The sequence below is a fragment of the Augochlora pura genome, chromosome 6, assembly GCF_028453695.1.
Source record: "Augochlora pura isolate Apur16 chromosome 6, APUR_v2.2.1, whole genome shotgun sequence".
In the NCBI taxonomy this organism is placed as follows: domain Eukaryota; kingdom Metazoa; phylum Arthropoda; class Insecta; order Hymenoptera; family Halictidae; genus Augochlora; species Augochlora pura.
The window spans coordinates 8,831,401-8,850,737 of record NC_135777.1 but is presented as its reverse complement, the minus strand read 5'-3'; the positions used below and the strand labels follow the sequence as shown (position 1 = coordinate 8,850,737).

The following is a 19,337-nucleotide window of genomic DNA, read 5'->3' as shown; positions in this document are numbered from 1 at the left end:
AACGAAATTCTCCACGCCATTTTTTACCACTATCGCACGTGTATGACGTTCATGATCTTGTAGTTTACGGGGATACACGTAAAGTTGATTTGATTGCGTGTTGCTTTTTAAATTTGCTATTAGCTCACGGGTTTTTATGCGAAGTAAAAACTGTTCGCGCCAATTGCGAGATACGGAGAAGATACGTCAATATTTATTCCGCTTTTTAGTTATCTCACCGAGTTAAACATAATGCAATAATATTTGTTGGAGCTCTTTAAATTTTTTACTTCCTTGCAGTTCCACGTTTATCTACTCATTCTTGAAGTGAAATATATAAAATCCTTCAGGAAGCTATAATTTCGTTTTGCTGCAATGTTTTAATATTTCATGATATTGTACAGATACGTTACATCTGGAAAATTATGTTAGCAACATGAATAAAATGAAAATTGTTCACTTTAATTGAAAGAAATAGAAACTAAATAATAAGTCCATCTTTTTTAAATTATTTTAAAAGATTGAAAGTAATACATTAATTTTTCTAAATTCTTTCAATCTTTCCACTGTTTTAAATCGCAACGACACGATCTTAATACAAAAAATCCGCAATCTGTTCGGATTTTCTCCACGAAACCGAAAAGGACGGAGATATTCGAATATCTACGTTTAAATTTCATCGCCTGTATGCAAAAGCGTAATCTTGGAAATGGCTGGGTGTTCATTTATCAGACGTCCCGAGGTTGCACATAAAAATCTGCACGTTCGCAAAGTACCTTTTAAAAATCGGTCTCCGAGAGGCGGTTTCTCTTGAGGAGGTTCCTCGAAACTTTAAAGCATCCGCCAAGCACTGGCCCGTGAAAGATCGAAATGACATCGAAACTCCGAGGCATCCAAATTATTCAAGAATATCAATCCGAGTTCGAGGTTTCGCGTAATTTTCGGGCGAGCCGTGCGCCGGTGTAATGACATTTTATCGCGGCCGTATCATCGTCATCCGTTTCGGGTCCTTTCGCCTCTCGATTCTTGAATTTCACGCTGTGCTCTTCTGCGAATATTCCTTGGTCCGCCGGAAATTCTACGCGAGCCGAGTCACTCTCTGTCGAGAGCCGTCTTCTACAAATATTGTAACCAGAAAATGTGGGGCACCGCAACATTTTTAAATATTGTGGCGACTGCGTGGTGGTGAGACTATAGTCGTACAAAAATATAGAACCGTTACGAGTACCTTACAATGGACTCAAAAAATTCCCTCGATGTCAATGACATTGAGTCAACGACACCGGAAACGAGAAAGTGAAAATTCACTGCAGAAAATATCATAGGAACATTCAGTTTATACATTAAAATAATATATTACAATAGCGATGAATGTCAAAGTTTGACGCGGCATTCAAGGTGTTATGAAACAACGACAAATATTTAGTAAACCAAATACAAACAGCAATGTAACGAATCAATAATTTACATTCAACTACCTTGTTTACAATAAAACAATATCACGCATTGAATCCTATTTATCGATTGTTCTAGCATATTTTTGAGATACTCAAACAAGATGCGTGTATTCAAATAAATAAAAATTCTTCGATTTTTAATTCCGTTTGAGATCAATTAAAAAGAAGTAGCAGTGTTAGAAACACCATGAAATAAATTGTCACCGCTTCTTATCTACGGAAACGCAGGAAAAGGAATGTACGCGACTTTGAGACCGCAAAGACGTAAAGGTTTAGAAAACGCAATGGAATTTACGGCTCGTATGAAACGATCCTGGATGTTTTAGCAGCCAGACAAATTCACTAGCGAAAGATGCTTGTTTCCGTTCGAATCTCGCGTGCGCTGGCTCGCCAGAAAAAAAAAACTGCTGAATGAAGTTTGCACGAACATCCGCGAGTCCCAGTAATGAGTGACAATTAGAGCACCTAGCGAGGACACTCGAACGCCGGCAGCGTGTTTACGATCCGACTTAATTCCATTTAGAATCGCCGTGCATTTTAGCATCGCGGCCTACGATTGTGTAATAACTTGTTGCGAAACTCGCGCTTTTCCCACGGCGCGTGTTTAATTTGGAGAGCGCAGCGGCGCGGAGACGCAAAAATTACCGCGTTTCAAATTGCGCCGAGCACACGGACCCGTGTTTAATGTTTACCCGTCGACGGATCGCGGAACGCTCGAATAAAAAGGATTACCGGTGGCGCGGATTAAAAATCATCCGACAAGAAAACGAGTTTCGCCTGGCTCGTGAATATGCCCGTCACAATCGCGCTGCTCGCTACGTCTATCCCAAAAACCCAACGAAAACTAAAGCCTCGGGAAAACTTCGCAACAGCGTTGCGCCCTTAAAAAATCTTCTTCGAAATTTGCGCGCGTCGAGATTCGTTCGAATTAAATAACTCGGTTCGTGTGCTCGCGATTTAGGTATAATTAACTGCGACGAACGCAACTTAGGAAAATATATATTGCAACTTATACAAGAGCAAGTTTCTCCTCTTAAAATATAAAAACGTGAATTTATTGATATACTGTATGTAAAACTTTTATATAACCTTTGCATTCACTAGTTTATTTGGAAAGCACAAACAGGAAGTAGTTTCTGTATTTAACAAGCCAGATGATTGTGAATTCCTACGTGCATAAATCGTTTTTGCAGTACTTTAATGCGCTCTAGATAAATAGATATTCGTGCAGGAGTTACGAGTCTGCATCCAGATTATTATCTCTATTATATCGTAGAATCTCGTTAATAGAGAAAATCATTTTCCTCGGGGCACATTAACAAAGAAATCATAACTAACTTCGTACCGGCAGCTCTACCAACATCCTGTTTCCCGGTTTCCAAACCTCCGCAGGAGGAACAGATCTGTGTACAGAAGATAATAATGAATGAAAGAGCTGAAAAATAAAGGTGTACCGTTACAGGCTGACAGCTGCCTTTAAGGATACACGCACAGACACTTACTCAGGCTTACCCGGTAAACCGACATCCATCTAATAGAATAAGCTAGCTAAACGTCCGCTTCGACAGTCTCAGTGGCAAAAAAAAAGTTCCGTTCTACTCTTCAACAATTTATTCTCTCTTTTATACCAAATTTAATAAAAGATAATGCATATTTTTATTATATTTATATTTAAATTTAAATGCAATAAAAAATACAAATGTAATTTTCATGTAAACAGATAAAATCACGCCGAGTTACGGATAAATGCGTTTAATCAATATAATTATTTGCTATCCCAGCAGAGCCGTGAAAATGTTCGAAATGAAAATACTTCAGTAACAAGATATACCGGAAGTAAATGAAGCGTCGATGTTTTAAATGAAAATGCTAGTTTAAAAATAATTTACTTGCCATGAAACGATTTCAAAGCTGTGTGCGCACGACTGCGAAATAAAATACAGACAGCGTTGTTGCACTCGCTACAGCCTGAGAATTACCACGAAAGGTCCAGATTTCCTGACGGTGCATTGTCCGAATTCTATTTCCCGATTGTCGAACGGAGACCCTAAGCCAGGTTTCTACGCCAATGTTTATTGAGGGTTGTAATTCGAGACTTGCTTCGAAGGGAGAGTGGGGTGAAAGTGGCTACCCTAGGTTATACCTGTGAAAATCTATTCAGTTCGGTACTCGTCTAGTGTCGGAGCAACACGTCCCCGAATCACAGTGATCCATCGGAACGTTGATCATCCCTCTGGAAACTACTCCGTGTTGATTCGCGTGTTAACAGTGTCACTCGCCCTCGTTTCTCTTTCCCCGAATCGTTCGTAAATCGTTTGCCCGCGAATCCTGCTTATTTCGCAAATTTATCGTGATCTCTTGTACGAGACCTGTGCATAGATCTTCGCGTGATTTTTAGCCGCTTGTAAGCATTTCCGGTAGTCGGCAGACGGTTCTCTCTTAATCCCTGTTGGTGGTGAGGGCCAAAGAAGCCCGTGGTGCAACAGTTTTCAGTAATTAATTCGTGTTTTTATAAAGTGTTGATCGATATCTTTCAAGAAACGTTGTCCGGTTAATTAAGTCGTCATTTAATTGACGCAGTTGTTGCAAATAGTTGTGTGCGGATTTTGGAAAAATGTTTATGTACGTTCATTTATGGTTATAGAACAATGCAAAATATATCATTATAAGATTGCATACGTGGATAATGGCGTTGCAATAGCACTAATTTATTCCTGTTTTCCAGGATGGATGTACCACGTGGTTGACTGCACCGTGTTGGGTATAACGAGACAGCAGAAGCAGGCGATTGCTATTCACTGCCTTCAAAAGTCTATTGAGGCGGAACCGAAAAGTGGACAAAGCCTTTACCTGTTGGGACGTTGCCTTGCTGCTTCTGGAAAGGTTCACGATGCATTTATCGCTTACAGGTAATGTAATCTTGAAAGTAATTCTGGTTATTTCACTTATTTTCGCGTTGCAACAATATCAGTTTGAACTTGAATGGCATGATGATAGTTAGATCATTGAAAATTGAATACTTACGAAAGATACGACCGTTCTGGAAGAGGGCAAAGGTTGTCGAGTTGAACGAGCAACGGGCAGCTTAGTCAAGTTTAATTCAATTAAATGAAACCCAAGTTCTTGGACCGCCTAGACAAAAATAAGGAAACTGTTTTTGGCCGTAAGCCGACGCACGATTGATCGATTATTGCTCAGCCGAGGATCTATTGTTGCAGAAACTCTGTGGAAAAGTCCGAAGGGAACGCTGACACGTGGTGCAGCATAGGCGTTCTGTACCAGCAGCAGAACCAGCCTATGGACGCTCTACAAGCCTATATATGCGCGGTACAGTTAGATAAATCTCACTCGGCTGCGTGGACTAATCTGGGCATTTTGTACGAAAGCGTTAGCCAGCCTAAAGACGCACTAGCTTGTTACGTCAACGCATCCAGGTAAAATAACCGACGCGCGGCATTCTATTGCACCCAATGCAACTGGATATGTAATGGAGAATGTTTGCTTATAACGATTTTCTTTCTCTTTAAATTGGAGTACCCCTTGTTATGGTTGTTGCCCAAGCTATCCCCTACGATTCATCAAAAGTCGCGTGTAACATGAAACGCCAAAATATTCATAACCAGAGGCTGAAAGTAAACCCCACGGTATGGGGATACTGACCATATTTGGTCATTCATTTTACAAAGTATTCATAGTTGACAAGAATGTCACCAAACATATTTGCTAATAACTTAGATACTTTATAATATATATTTCTTAAACGAATAAGTTCTACGCACAGTTGTTTATAAAGTTGTCTTTAAAATTGATGGTCTCACAAGTTTTTCGTTAATGAACAGATTCTTTAGAGTCAATAATTTTCTAGACGCCTGACTACTAATCGTGACTTATATGCGCGGTGCTTAAATTATTGGGGACCACTTGAGCAGCAGGTCTTGTTAAACCAATGATTTCCAATTGTTTGGATCTTTGCTGCGCTATCATAACGTATATTGTTCGGTTCCACGATAAATTAAATTAACGTCGGTCGACCCTAAGGATTAAGTCTTGTAAGATATTTAGGATTAAAGCATTTAGGTTCGATCCTTTGCGGTTGAACTTGACCTCAGCTTCAGTGAGATTATGCTTATAGAGCCGATAACGTTAAAACTACTCAGTACAAGAGTAATCTATGTAGCTGTGCTTAATCTAGGTCTACCTAGTATAGATGTACCGAGTGGACTTGAGGTCTTCCATAGGAATGCACGAGCAGAAAGAGGGAAAATTGAACTTGTCACACTCAACACACTCTTAAGGCACCACACTGTTTAATTTTTGATTGGGGTCCTCTTACCTTTCTAACACTGTGAGCAAACTTTACCACTAGTGTTGTTTATCAGTCAAGACTGTTCAATAGTTACTAACGTAATTAACTGGGTGGCAGTTGAAGGAACCTATGTCATTTTCTAATGCTCCTTAACTCCTTTCATGAACCTCAAGTTCTCTCAGTAAAACTACGAGTACACCATTATGCTTACACTATTCGTACTTTAACATATCAGCCCTTAATTAAGTTGTAGTCCTTATTAGTTTCTTTTTAATGCACAAGGTCCTCATTGTTCACTAACTTAAAGATGATTTTTGGCATTTCTGTAAATTTCGGATCCAATAACTTGTTGTTATTTTCAATTACTAATTATTACTCTCTAATTGAGTTTCGTATTACGTTTCAAATGTTGAAATAGTTTCCTGGTATATAAAAAAATATCAGCACATTTACGAGCTAGTTAATGAACGTTTGATCCTTAAAAGATACCAAAAGTCATCTCAGGTTTAATAAATGAAGAAACATCCAGAGTCTCTTTTATATGAAGTTCTAGATCACCTTGAATTGTGTTTAGATTAAAGAATTTAATGTTTTTGTTGGCACGTTCGTAAACTAATCTCATCCAAAAACATTTGAACGTCTTATGTAAGTAACTTACAACGAGCACTGGGGACAGCTCAAAGTCATCAGAGATCATTCAATTTGAATACATAATCGATGCAAGACTATACAACAAAACTATCACGTTTACTTGGCAGAGATTCAAGGTAGTTGTGAATTTTTAATCAAAAAGATGGATCACCAATGCTTACCTGTGTTTAAAAAATGAACTTGTTAAGACAAATAAAACGTCCGCTGGAGACCGCAAAGGCTTAACTTGACTCTTTACACTTAAATGTTAAATTGTATTTAATATTGGTATTTCTGATACTTCTACAATTTTTAAAATATAATTTGTATCTTTCCAGAAATGTATACCAATACTATTATTATCTACAATTTCAAATAAAATGTATTAAAAATAGCAAATATTATTAAGTCGAATTAACTGGGCTTTATTTAACCATAAAATGTATTGTTAATTCAATTTTTCTGAGGCAAAAGCATGTTAGCTTCTTGAAAGCTATGCTGCCAGAACTAAATTTTTCGTTTCTCCAATTTCTCTGAGTAGACCATTTCACATTCTATCGTCAAGTCATTTAAATATGCTCCATCAGATAAATGCAAAAGATTCACAGTAGTCATCTGCTTATAACGAAACGAAATGACCACCCTTGTTTGTGTTGTTCATTGTACCTGTTGTATATTCTTACTCTGCTATAGTAGGCGCTCCATATATTGGTGCGTTACGGACATACATATGTGTAAATGCAGACAAATACGTAAGTCGGAAGACAGGTCAGCATTCAAAAAAGAAAAAGTGGAAGGGAAAAGAAAGAAAGCTCGCCTGTCTTAAATGGTCCTAAGATCGTGTAGTAAAATGTGAAATTTTCTCTTGTTTAGGGGCAATAACAACACACCAAATTGTACGGGTTCACTGGCGGGCCTGGGGGGCGCCAAGTCCGGAGGTAACACCCCGATGAACCCATCCCTTCAACAGAGGATAAACTTCCTGCAGAGTCACTTGAGCCAAGCACCGATGCCTTCCGTCGCCGCCAAGTAAATTCATTAACTGTTAAAACCCCTTAATGGACGTGCACTGACTCATTAATTTGTTCATGTGCTACTGCTCCACTTATTCGGTCAGATTATGTGGAGTTGACCAACAGAGCCATGCAAATTAATTAAACTCGGACACTCCATGTTCTCAGACGAACGAAAGCCCTGCTTCGTTGAATATAAATTAAAGTTGGGACGATAGCGAGGATCATCATTGTATGGGGTGCAGTAAATTCTTCCCTAGATAAGATTTCATATTATTCTTCTGTAACTACAGATTAGGATAACAATGTGGATCGTTATTATTTGAAGTAACAAATTTCTGAGTCACTGCATCACTCCATAATTTATGACTGGAAGAAACTTGGTGAATAAGCTGATAAAAAAAACAGTCCTGAATTTTAATGTTGATGTTTAGAGCTATTTGCTTTCGATTTTTACACAGACTTATTAAATATTAAGTAGTTCACAAAGTGAACAATAAAATGCAAGTTTCTTTTTAGTCCAGCTCAAAACTATACCGCGGAAAGAATTATATATTTTCAGAACTCATAAGTTTAAAACTTATTTTATATTTATATATATATTATCGGAAACTTGCATTTTATGTGAAGTATTCCCTCAGTACTAAGGCGTTCAATTATTTTTAAATTATGACATTAAATTGTGAAACTAGAAAACTGATTTTGCAACAAAGACTGTATATGTATATTTGTCTATAGGTTATGATTAATTACAAAAGAAAAACATTTTTCAATAACTCGGTGAACCTATAAATAATTAGTTGTCATTTGTATAAAAATGAATTATTTGTATAATATAGAAGTACTAGTTCAAATTTTCAAAGAAAATTAAATTTACTGATGATACAATATTGTACAAAATGTAAATACCTGTTGGAAATAAAAGTATTTGTCTGTCACTACAATTAGTTTTTAATTACGATACGTTTAACTACACTGTTATGAAGAATCATATTTCTGTTTCTTTTTTAGTTCAAATTATCTTCAGTTTTTTATACCATATATAACACAATCTTTGTAAGAGATTCGTTTGTATGAACGATTACCAAAAGAACTGTCTGCGAACGTATGATGCACGTATTAACAAATATTTTTGTTTTAATGAAGGAGACGGCAATTGCCGTCTATAGAGGAGGCTTGGAACTTACCCATCAGTGCTGAGATGTCTAGCCGACAACAGCAGCAACAACAACCATCAAGTGGCCCAGGTTATAAATATGGTAATACACCATCTGGTCCACCACCACCTTATCCGCAAGGACAAGGACAGAATCTTAACACAAAGAGATTCAAAGTAAGTTTTCATTACCAAAGACCAACTCTTACATAACAATAATTTTAATTTCCAATTAACACTGAAATGATTAAAACTTTTAGCCTGGAGAAGAGCCGACAGTATCTCCCGGTGCGCAGCAAAGACCACCACCGTTTTACCTTTCATCGCAACAGCTCCAAATGCTACAGTTCCTGCAACAAAATCAGGGCAGTTTAACACCGCAACAGCAGGGTCTGCTTGCCCAATTACAACATCAATACAGGACCATGCAACAGCACCAACAGCAACTTAGGTTGCAACAACAACAAGCTGCGCAACGAGGTTTAAGGCCTGGCCAGCCCACTGGATATAATCATACACAATTAGGGCAACCCGGTGTCATTAAGAATTACGGAATACCTCAACAACCGGTACACATTTTCCTAACAAGTTTTAATTGATATTGTGCCCATTACTTTACACCAGTTTCTATATTATAGTTGCAACAAGGTGGAACCGTTGCATTACAGACAGGATTTTCGGACTCCAACGTGGGTTACAACACGGCGGCGACCGGGAACAGCCAGACGCCAGGAATGCCTTACAAATCTGCCTCCGACTCGAACTTCCCACAGAGACAAATGGCATCTGGTCAATACAACCAATACCCGCCTAATCAGTATGCAGCCCAAGGCTACACGCAGATCTCATCGACAACGAGCAATTACCCGGAGGGTTCTGCGGGGAACAAGGACTTGGGTGTCACAGATCAGGAACTGCAGGCTCTGTTGTCTCAAAAGGATATCGCGACATCATTGGCGGAAGACTTGTTGAAACACTTCGGCTCCGAGGACTTGGACGTGAAGGAGGAAGCGCCGAGCATTATGAACAACGGCACTCTGAGTTCAGGTCCATTCTCACCGTCGAATTTGGAAGAGAACACTGAGAAAATCAAGGAGGTGAAACTGGAGAAGGTGGAGGACACGCAACCGTCATCTACGTCAAAGTTGGAGACGTATGAGAAGAGCAATTCGAAGACACCAGCCTCGGTGGAGACGGTAAAATGTGAAGCAACCTCCAGTACAAATAAAATAGAATCAGTTACTCGAGTCGAGCCGGTACTCAAGTTGGAAAGCCTGTGCGAGTCTCAGCCTGAACAGAAGCTTAGCATAGATATGGATGCAAAGAACATTATCGATGCGTGCAAGGGTCAGGGACTGAAAGGTGTTCCGAACTGCTCCATCCTCAGCGATCGCTCGCCTCCGCCAGCACCACCGGACCCACCAAGCCAGAGGCTAACCAAGGAACAACTCTTACCGCAAACTCCTAGCGTTTACTTAGAGAATAAAAAGGACGCGTTCGGTCCTCAGCTACAAGAGTTCTGTTTGAAGCATCCGATAGCCGTAATCCGCGGCCTGGCGGCTGCTTTGAAACTAGATTTAGGTCTGTTCTCGACGAAAACATTGGTAGAAGCAAATCCTGATCACGGCATCGAAGTTAGAACTCAAATGCAACAGACCAGTGATGAAAACTGGGATCCCGTGATGGGCAGAAAGGTCTGGGGCTGCATCAGCCATAGGAGCCATACAACCATCGCGAAATACGCGCAGTACCAAGCTTCGAGCTTTCAGGAAAGCTTGAAGGAAGAGAGGGAGAAAGCTCAAGGTATTCATACCTCGAATCTGTCCGACTCGGACTCCAAGGACAGCACTGGTGCTGTCAGGAGGAAGAAGAACGCCTTCGGATTGGCTGGTCGGCCTGGAGCGAAAATGTTGCGATTTGGGACCAATGTAGATTTATCGGATGAAAGGAAATGGAAGCCTCAGCTGCAGGAGTTGATGAAGCTGCCAGCGTTCGCCAGGGTCGTGTCTGCTGGGAATATGCTGAGTCATGTTGGCCATGTCATTTTGGGAATGAATACTGTTCAGTTGTACATGAAGGTAGAGTAATTTTTTTAAGTTTGTTATTAATTTGACTTTCAGGACGTTTTGCAAAGTATTGTTTGTTACAGGTGCCTGGTAGTAGAACACCTGGTCATCAAGAGAACAACAACTTTTGCTCGATTAACATCAACATCGGGCCAGGAGAGTGCGAATGGTTCGCAGTGCCTGACGCATACTGGGGTGTGATTTGTGCTCTTTGCGAGAGGAATAACATTAACTACCTTCATGGTAGCTGGTGGCCTTCTTTAGAAGACCTGTACGAGGAGAACATTCCTGTGTACAGGTTTCTACAAAGGCCAGGCGATCTCGTCTGGGTTAATGCAGGTCAGTATCTATTTAATATTATTCAGTGTTAGCTAACATTTATTCTAACCGAAACCTCTTGCCTCAGGCTGCGTGCATTGGGTTCAAGCTGTCGGTTGGTGTAACAACATCGCCTGGAACGTAGGTCCTCTGACAGCTCGCCAATACCAATTGGCAATTGAACGCTACGAATGGAACAAATTGCAATCGTTCAAATCTATTGTACCGATGGTGCACTTATCCTGGAACTTAGCACGGAATATCAAAGTGTCGGATCCCAGATTGTTCGAGTTAATTAAGAATTGCCTCTTAAGGACAATGAGACAGTGCTGCTTAATATTAGAGTTTGTGAAAAGTAAAGGTGTTGAAGTTCGGTTTCATGGACGGGGAAAGAACGAAGCTTCGCATTACTGCGGGCAATGTGAGGTGAGACATGCTTTAATATTACCTAAAACTGATAAATATGACTTTACAGATAAATAATTGTTGTGTTCGATTTTATTTACAGATCGAAGTATTCAACATCTTGTTTATAAGAGAACAAGAGAAACGACACGTGGTACATTGTATGGATTGTGCACGTAAGCAGTCCCCATCCCTGGAAGGGTTTGTTTGCCTAGAAGAGTACAGAATGCGGGATTTAATGGACGTCTACGACGGATTCACCCTGCACATGTCTCTGACCACTCCCTCGTCTGCTCAGTCTAGCCAATCCTCTTGAGGTTACATGCAGCACAGATATTTGGACTTCTTAGGCACTCTTCAGTGACTTAGGTAGAACAATTTCTGTGTTTGAAATGGAAGTTTCTACGGTAACCATTATTCAGGTACCTGAGAACTACTAAAAAGAATGAAGATTAGATAGGAGAGATTGCGAGAAATTCGTACACGTTGGACCGTACAACGCAGACAATGAATTCTCTGGTTCCGTTGCTGATTCTTATGGCACGCACAACGCTTGGTATAGTCATCGAGGCAATTGGAACATTCTGACAATTAGTTAGCACTATTTGTACAGACGATTTTTAGATTAGTAGCCCAACAACAACGCAACAATAACTTTTCCAACTCTCGGGTATAGTGAGGTTGAAGCTGCGGGGGTTACAAAAAAAAAACAAACGAAAGAAGACTGCGTTTTGTTTGTAAATTACACAGGTAAATACCACGTGTAATTCTTTAAATAATTAGCACCGTCATCGGTACGACACAATGTTAAATCGTATAGTTTAACTTTGAGCTTCGGCCGCGTTTCTTATCCGTCTCGTGACGGGGCAAAGAGCTACGAAGCGCGTAATATGCTTTAACGTAGACAATTTCCTTCGTTGCTCTTTTCTTCGATCGTGTGTTCCGGAACATTGATTGAATCGCGATTATAATAAAAAAAATTATTATGCAGGATGCATTCTCTAAAATCAACTATCATTCCTTCGACAATCTGTCAAGGAAATGTTTCGAAAAAATACTTGACCTTCAGGCGACCTTAAATTCTATTTTTTTGGAACAAATCGACGGAAAGTTGATGTAAATTTTTTCGTATTGAAAGAATGTCTTCAAAAATTAACTTCTGTTTAAAATTTTTGGTGGATTACCGGAAATGCTTAATAAGATGATGGCTAATTTTAAAGGGTGCATTCGTTATAGAAGATGGTTAGATTATGCGTGCGAAGATAACGGAAAACAAAAAAAGATTACGGAAAAATGTTCACTGCCAATTACGGATACGTAGGAGGATTTAACTTGGGAATTATAAGAGTTAGGCTGTCGTTAACTACTGTTACGGATTAGAGTACGATTGTAAATTAAATCGCGATGCTGCTCAAACCGTACGTAATTGTACATTTTTGTAATAAGCGGTCGAATATGATTAATTGATTTTTTACGGGAGTTCTAGAAAACGTTTTAGCACGGGTACGAGAATGTCCTGCTGCGAGTGGCGCTAAATCTAAATTTGAACTGCAATCGACAACCTTTTTCATATCACGCTTAGACTAATTACCAGTTAATAGGCTTTTCTACAAACACGAACGGCAGAATGGGGACACAGAGAGTGAGGGAAGGGAGAGAGAAAAGTGGAAGCACAGTAGTAGAGCGAATAATCTTTGCTTCGAACGAATCAATTAACGCATCGTTGCGGCTCTAAAATATTTGTATAATAGTACGTATAATTTGTATAGCTATTAACTAAGGTAGACCAACTTCCGCGTTTAGGGCGAGAGAACGTGCTGCGGACAGCCTGTGTAGAAAAGAGCAGCGTTTCCCAACTTCCTGATTTTTGAATTTCTGTCTATAAAAGAAGCGCATAAATTTTAAATTTTATTACTTTTTTCAATCGTAATATTTATCGATACGTCGTCGATTATAGGAATTTAAATTTTTATACATTAATCGGGATAAACGAGAAAGATCGATTGTCTCGTTTCGTCTAAATCTATATTTAGAATTATTGGGATTTAAATCAAATCAAATGATCAATTGAATGATGAAGGATTGATTTTTATTGATTCTGTATATATAAATCAATTTTAAATATGAAAAATTCGCCGTCTATCTCGTTTGATCAATTTGAATTGTACAAAAAATCTTATAGAATTTAGACAAATAGGAGAAACAAAAAATGGATATTAAGCGTTTAAATGAACTTCGATTCTGTTCAATGTTTAATCAAATTTTTGTTAGAATGAATCTCGAGGCGGTGCATAGAACATAAAACGTCTGTCAAGGGAAGAAAATTGGGAAACGCTCGCGTATTTAGTTGGTGGAAAAGCAATGCAATTTTTTAATGAAGGAAATCATTTTTAAATATTCGAATATTTCATTGAAAGTCGAGAATTCAGTTACTGTTGCAAAGAATAAGTGTGTAACAAAACTACACATAACAATTGCGTAGTATTTGCAACAAACCACGAAAATTTCAGGTATTAACGAACAATAAATTTTTCGTTTTATTCTCGATTGATGAAATTTTTAATTCGTGGTAATTTTCATTTAATTCTTGACTTCAGTCGTTCTTCTAAGCGAATTAAACTTTACACAGGAGAATTGCTAATCTAAAAGATTCATATCGTTACATCCTATTTCTAGAGTAGCTAGATTCAAACTTGACAATTTCACCGCAAACGGCAACGTTGCTTCTCCACTAACAGAACACAACAGTCAAACAGACCGGAAAGAGAGAGAGAGATTAAGATCGTATCTTAAGGGCAAGAAGTGAGAAACATGCGTACACACAAAAGAAAACGTACCTTCAACTCAGTCTCGTCAATTCCACATTGGCGTTTAGTAGCGCCAAATGTACGTGCCAGAAACAAAAAAATAACAAAGTAATGAAACAAATCTTACTTACCGCTAGTGTATAAATCGAGAGAAAGAGAGAAAAAAAACGTAATGCAGTTCTTGTTCCGCCGAAAAGATGTATTTTCGCTGACGCGTGAGAGAGAGGGAGAGAAAGGGGAGAACATGTTCGAAAGAAACAAAAAAAAACAAACAAACAGAGAAATAGATAGTCCGTACATCCGTAATTAAGATCATCGGGAATAACGATGTATTTTTGGAAAATCCCTAGGAATGCTAGTTTTGCCGACAGAAATTGGTTGACGTGTAACGACGACCGCATTTCTCCTTTCGTACAGGATGATCTGTCATCGGTGATGACGACGAGCGATTATCATTTCATGAAAAAAATAATCTAGAACACGAAACACTACACCATGATTGCAATTTTATAAAATAAGCGATATTTTAAACGGAAAATTTGTGGCAGGTTTTCGATTCATTTTTTTTGTGAAGAATGATAGAGTTCGTCAATTTTGTCACTGATGATGGAGCCATGGTGCGTATGCGCGACCAATTTCAATGTCGCATCATTCTAATGCAATATATACATAGTATATATATACTATACTATATATATACATACAGTATATATATGTGTATATATGTAGATATGTATTATATACAGCAGTGGTCACGCGTGTAATGTTGGTTTCTGGCCGTGGGGATCCGCAGTCTACGATGTTTCAAATTAGAACAAAATTGACGCGTTAATAGCAGTATGTTTTGAAAAAATAGATTATTTCACGTACAGCATTCGATATTAATCAGTCACCCAGGAAGAACGACTTCATTAACCAATCGTTGTCCGATTACAGTAATTCTGCGCTTTCAAACGATTGATCAAACATAGCTAAATGTAATAATGTAAAAATTCTTTTGACTCGTGGTTTAATTGTTTTTAATGGTTTGATAGATCGACTAATGAAGTCTACACGATTAGAAATAGATGATTCTGTATTTTGTCTTGTCTCAAAAATGATAATTTCCATTGAGACACGTTTCAGTAGACCGAATTTTCTTAGGCTTTACAAACATAATTAACACTAAACCTACCGTACCTGTTTCGCATTTGTAAGTTTGAAATGATTGAAATTATGAAGACTGTCTCTCATGGTGAAAAATTGAATGGACCGTCTCAGTACAAGTGTACGTTACAACAAAATTGTCCAATATTTTAAATAAATTCAGTATTGTCATCTTTATTGTCTCTCACTCTTAGTGGTCGGTAGATTTAGCGTTAAAAAAGTAACCGCTGTGATAAACTTCTGGTTTCGGTTTTGCTAGCTAAATTGCTTGTGGGATATATTTACACGGTGGTACGGTTAGTATGCTTTGAAAAATGGGTTATCGTGTCCCGCCCCGTGCTGAATCCAGGTGTCGGATCACCTTTGAAACTCTGTACCGCATTCCACCCGGTCTTAGCTAGCATCGAATGCGTTCGACCCTGTACTCGCCATCAGTAGTCACACACGTTTGACAGTGTCCCGGTACCGGTTCGCATTCCACGACCACCGACACTCGCCGGCTCCCGGAGTCGTCAGCGAGCTAGTTAGCCGTAAACACCACTCGAATGATCTCAACGCATATGTAAAACGACGTATTGGCGGTCGACAGCGACGGCGAGCTCTGCCAATACATCTCGAACTGACTCGACAACTTCGATTAACGGTTAATAAATTATAAATACCTATATATAAATATATTTAATGTAAAGGATAGCGTTAGGGGAACGAAGCAAAGCGGAACGCGCGGCTCAACAAGCTTCGACGATGAGACACGAACGACGAGAGTTGCCGCCTGGTTCGCCCCGATCCCTGGAAGATCAGGATCCAAGAAAGAAACGTTTGCTTCTTCGATCATTTGCGACAGAATTTCATTACGATCGATGGATCGATTGAGACTTCTTTTTCTCGAATTATTAAATTAGTTGAAAATTCTGTATGAACCGGTAGCAACGTTTTACGAATGAGTCCTCATCCGAGGGATCGGCGCAAGGTCGATTTATCGTTGCCGATATGGTGTCGAAACTGTGCAGTCTTGTTTTTGTTCTTTCTTAGGAAAAATTGTTCGCAGCGCTGGCAGTGGAAGTTTGTGCGTTTATGTTGTTCTTAAAACGATTATCCACCTTATTTGCGGGTTTAACATTTTATCTACCGACAAGCCTAAGAATCGTACTCCCAAAGTGTTCTATCAAATGATGGCTCAAGAAGCATTATCCCAGTAATAATCTCGGAAATGTTTGTTAAATCAGGTTATCGGAGACGATTCTGCTGTAGATGGTGTTTTAACGAAACCCCAAGAATTCGTTTGGTAACGAGAATTGGCGAACGTTCCGCGATATATTGTCGTCTTTCAAAACCGCGTAGTGTGCCGTAGATCGCGCAGAATGTCTTTTGGATGGAGTCTTGTACGTGATTGCAATCGATCGGCAGTATTATACGAACGAGATCTCACTTTGAATAATTACAGACGAAGAATCACTGCCTTAAGAAGACTTCGAACACGAGTAAAATACCAAAACAAAACAAAAAAAGAAAGAGATTCGTTTGTTTAATAAATCAAAAGAGAAAGATCAATCGAGTTCTACCGATCTACTGGATTGCCGTGAGCCTGAAACCTGCGGGGAAGGGTTCGCTCTAAATTAATCGGGGGAGGATATAAGATACAAAATGGCCGATCGTTTGACGAAAACTTTTCTTCACGCGATTTTGTTCAAAGAAAGGGGTGAGTTCGGTACTGCCGGCCGTTAAAAAAAAAACGAAACGGAAACCGGAAGCAACCGAATCAGCGGGTAACTTGGTCGTCCGATGATGAATTGTAAGTAGATGTACATACATTCGATCTTCATTTAATTTCCATAGTCGGCGAGAACGAGCGACGGTATTCTATTGTATAATAAATTGTATCCTGCATGTCCAGCGACGCCGAGTTCTCGGAGAGTCTTCGTATTTTGGTACCGACGAACTAAATCCTGGGTCCAGGGCCTAGGGTGATCACAGAGTTTAGGAAAAAACTGTGGAAAATAGGGAGACTAGTGCGAGACTAGAGTGGCGAGTCGAGAGAAACGAGTCAGAAACATATTTTTCGCTAAACGGTGTACGAATGGTTTCAGTTTCGTACAGGTCGCGTGAAAATGGCCGTCGTTTGGAACACTGGTCGAACTACCCGCGTAACAGCGAATGCTTTCCTCGAGTTTTTCTGTAGAGTCTGATGAAGTACAAATCACTGGAAATGTTCTACTTTTTAACAAACGGCACAGTCAAGTACGTGCCAGAGCGTTTCATTCGATTCTCAGCTGTTCTTGATCCACGGTGAAACGATTCCGTGTGGCTTTTCTGTTCGTAGTGTTTCCATTGTTCGTGAGTTCATCTTTTTGGTGTGACTTTAGAAAATTTGATGATTTCGTCGGTTTGGAAATAGCATGAAGCAGCAAACGATTTCGTTGGTATTTCGTTGATTATTTAACCGTGGAGAAAGTATTATTGCTATCAAGTATTTACGTTTCTGTGGTGATTCTTTTTGGAAATTATCGAGTGTATCATATAGATTGTGAGAAATGTAATCGTTTTCCATGCGCGATCTCAGTTGTTCTCGTGATTCTCATGATTGTGTTAACTATGCCAGGACTCCTGGACGAAGATCCGCTGTTGAGAATGAAATAAAGACTCTATAACAAAGTAACATAAAATTTTATCTTCCCTCTGTTCTAGTCTCATTTTCATTCGATCACATTCTACACGAAAAAAATTGAAAGAAAATCATTCTCTGCCACGACCGATGGGACAGTAGTTCAAGCATAATTTCAAAAGACGTCGATTTCCGAGCGTCCTGTACTCGCCGTGTTAAGTAGAACGAGCACAACCCGAGGAAAACACGAAGAAAACAAAAAAAAAAGAATAAAACAGAGGTGAATTTATTTTTTCTGAGCAACTGCGAGATAATATAGCGAGAGGTTTATATTTTCGAAATCTCATCTTGTAAAACCGGAAACCGTAGGGAGCCGATAGCAGCGCAGGAGCCTCGATTGTAGCTCTCGTAGCGAACGAAATAAATAGAATGACACATAGCGAGAAAGGTGAGAGAAAGCGAGAGCGAGAGAGAGAGAGAGAGAGCGAGCTAAAGAGAGCGAGCAATCCCTTGCGAAACTGTATTTTAAACGTGAGAACATTCACTGCCAAATTGTGATAAAGAAAAGAAAAAGAAAAACAGATCCCACCTTCAATACCCCCGGAGCGTTTTCTTAACTTCTGATCGCATTGACCAATTACTTTCCTCCTGAATAGTTACCGTGAGTTCTGCACATTCGATTTATACATATATATATATATATATAAATAAATGAATATAATAGTCGTCTATATTTTTCCTTAACGTGTAAGATTATATATATATATGAGAAAGAAAAACAAATATAAATATAGAATGAGAATAGCGTTGACCAATGCAGCTAGAAACGAAGGAAACCGCTCCCTATTTTAAGCGTGCAGCGTCTTAACGATACAAAACGAAACAAAAAAAAGGAAACGAATCCGTGTAAGAGGAAGGGGAAGAAAACAAAACAAAGCAAAATGAAACATAGATCGTATCGATATTTTTAAAAAAAAGAAAGAAAAAGAAACCAATGGGGCACGTTTTACCGTTCTACAAAGAGGACACCCGCGGACCGCCTACAGCGCTCTCCTATAATAATTGTATGTTTACGTGTACAGTGCCTTTGTATCCTTAACAGAACGAAAAAGGAGAAGGGGAAAAAGGAACGAAAGAATGAAGTGAATGAAATTTTTAATATACAAACACACGCGGAGACACGTACCACGCACGCATACACGCGCGCGCGTACTGATGCCATTTATCCGAGGGATCGATGATCCATGATTTTGTGTTTCTCGTTACGTTGCTGAGTCGAACCGCGATTTTCAACGCTCCAGAACGAATCATCGATCTCTTGGGTCATGGGAATGATAAAACGAGCGATCCACGCTCTCCACCACGGATGAAACATTCTTCGAGTTAGTTTCGAATTGTAATGATGATTACACGGTAATTGAATTGAATGTAATTAGATTCTTATTGAGGTAC

At 39.2% G+C, this 19,337-nt stretch overlaps 1 protein-coding gene across 2 annotated transcripts; it reads left to right on the top strand.

Annotated features, from left to right (window-relative positions):
- Positions 1-4,165: 4,165 nt before the first annotated feature.
- Utx (Utx histone demethylase) lies at positions 4,166-17,898 on the top strand. Of its 2 annotated transcripts, XM_078182822.1 has the most exons (9): positions 4,166-4,345; positions 4,655-4,870; positions 7,246-7,401; positions 8,532-8,718; positions 8,802-9,110; positions 9,180-10,619; positions 10,691-10,946; positions 11,014-11,351; positions 11,434-17,898. In XM_078182822.1, exons 1-9 carry the CDS (start codon positions 4,167-4,169, stop codon positions 11,644-11,646), a joined length of 3,294 nt encoding a protein of 1,097 aa, XP_078038948.1. In that variant the 5' UTR covers position 4,166; the 3' UTR covers positions 11,647-17,898. The 2 variants fall into 2 exon arrangements, with proteins under 2 accessions (XP_078038948.1, XP_078038949.1); XM_078182823.1 differs by lacking the exons at positions 4,166-4,345; positions 4,655-4,870 and adding an exon at positions 5,634-5,781.
- The last annotated feature ends 1,439 nt before the right edge of the window (positions 17,899-19,337 follow it).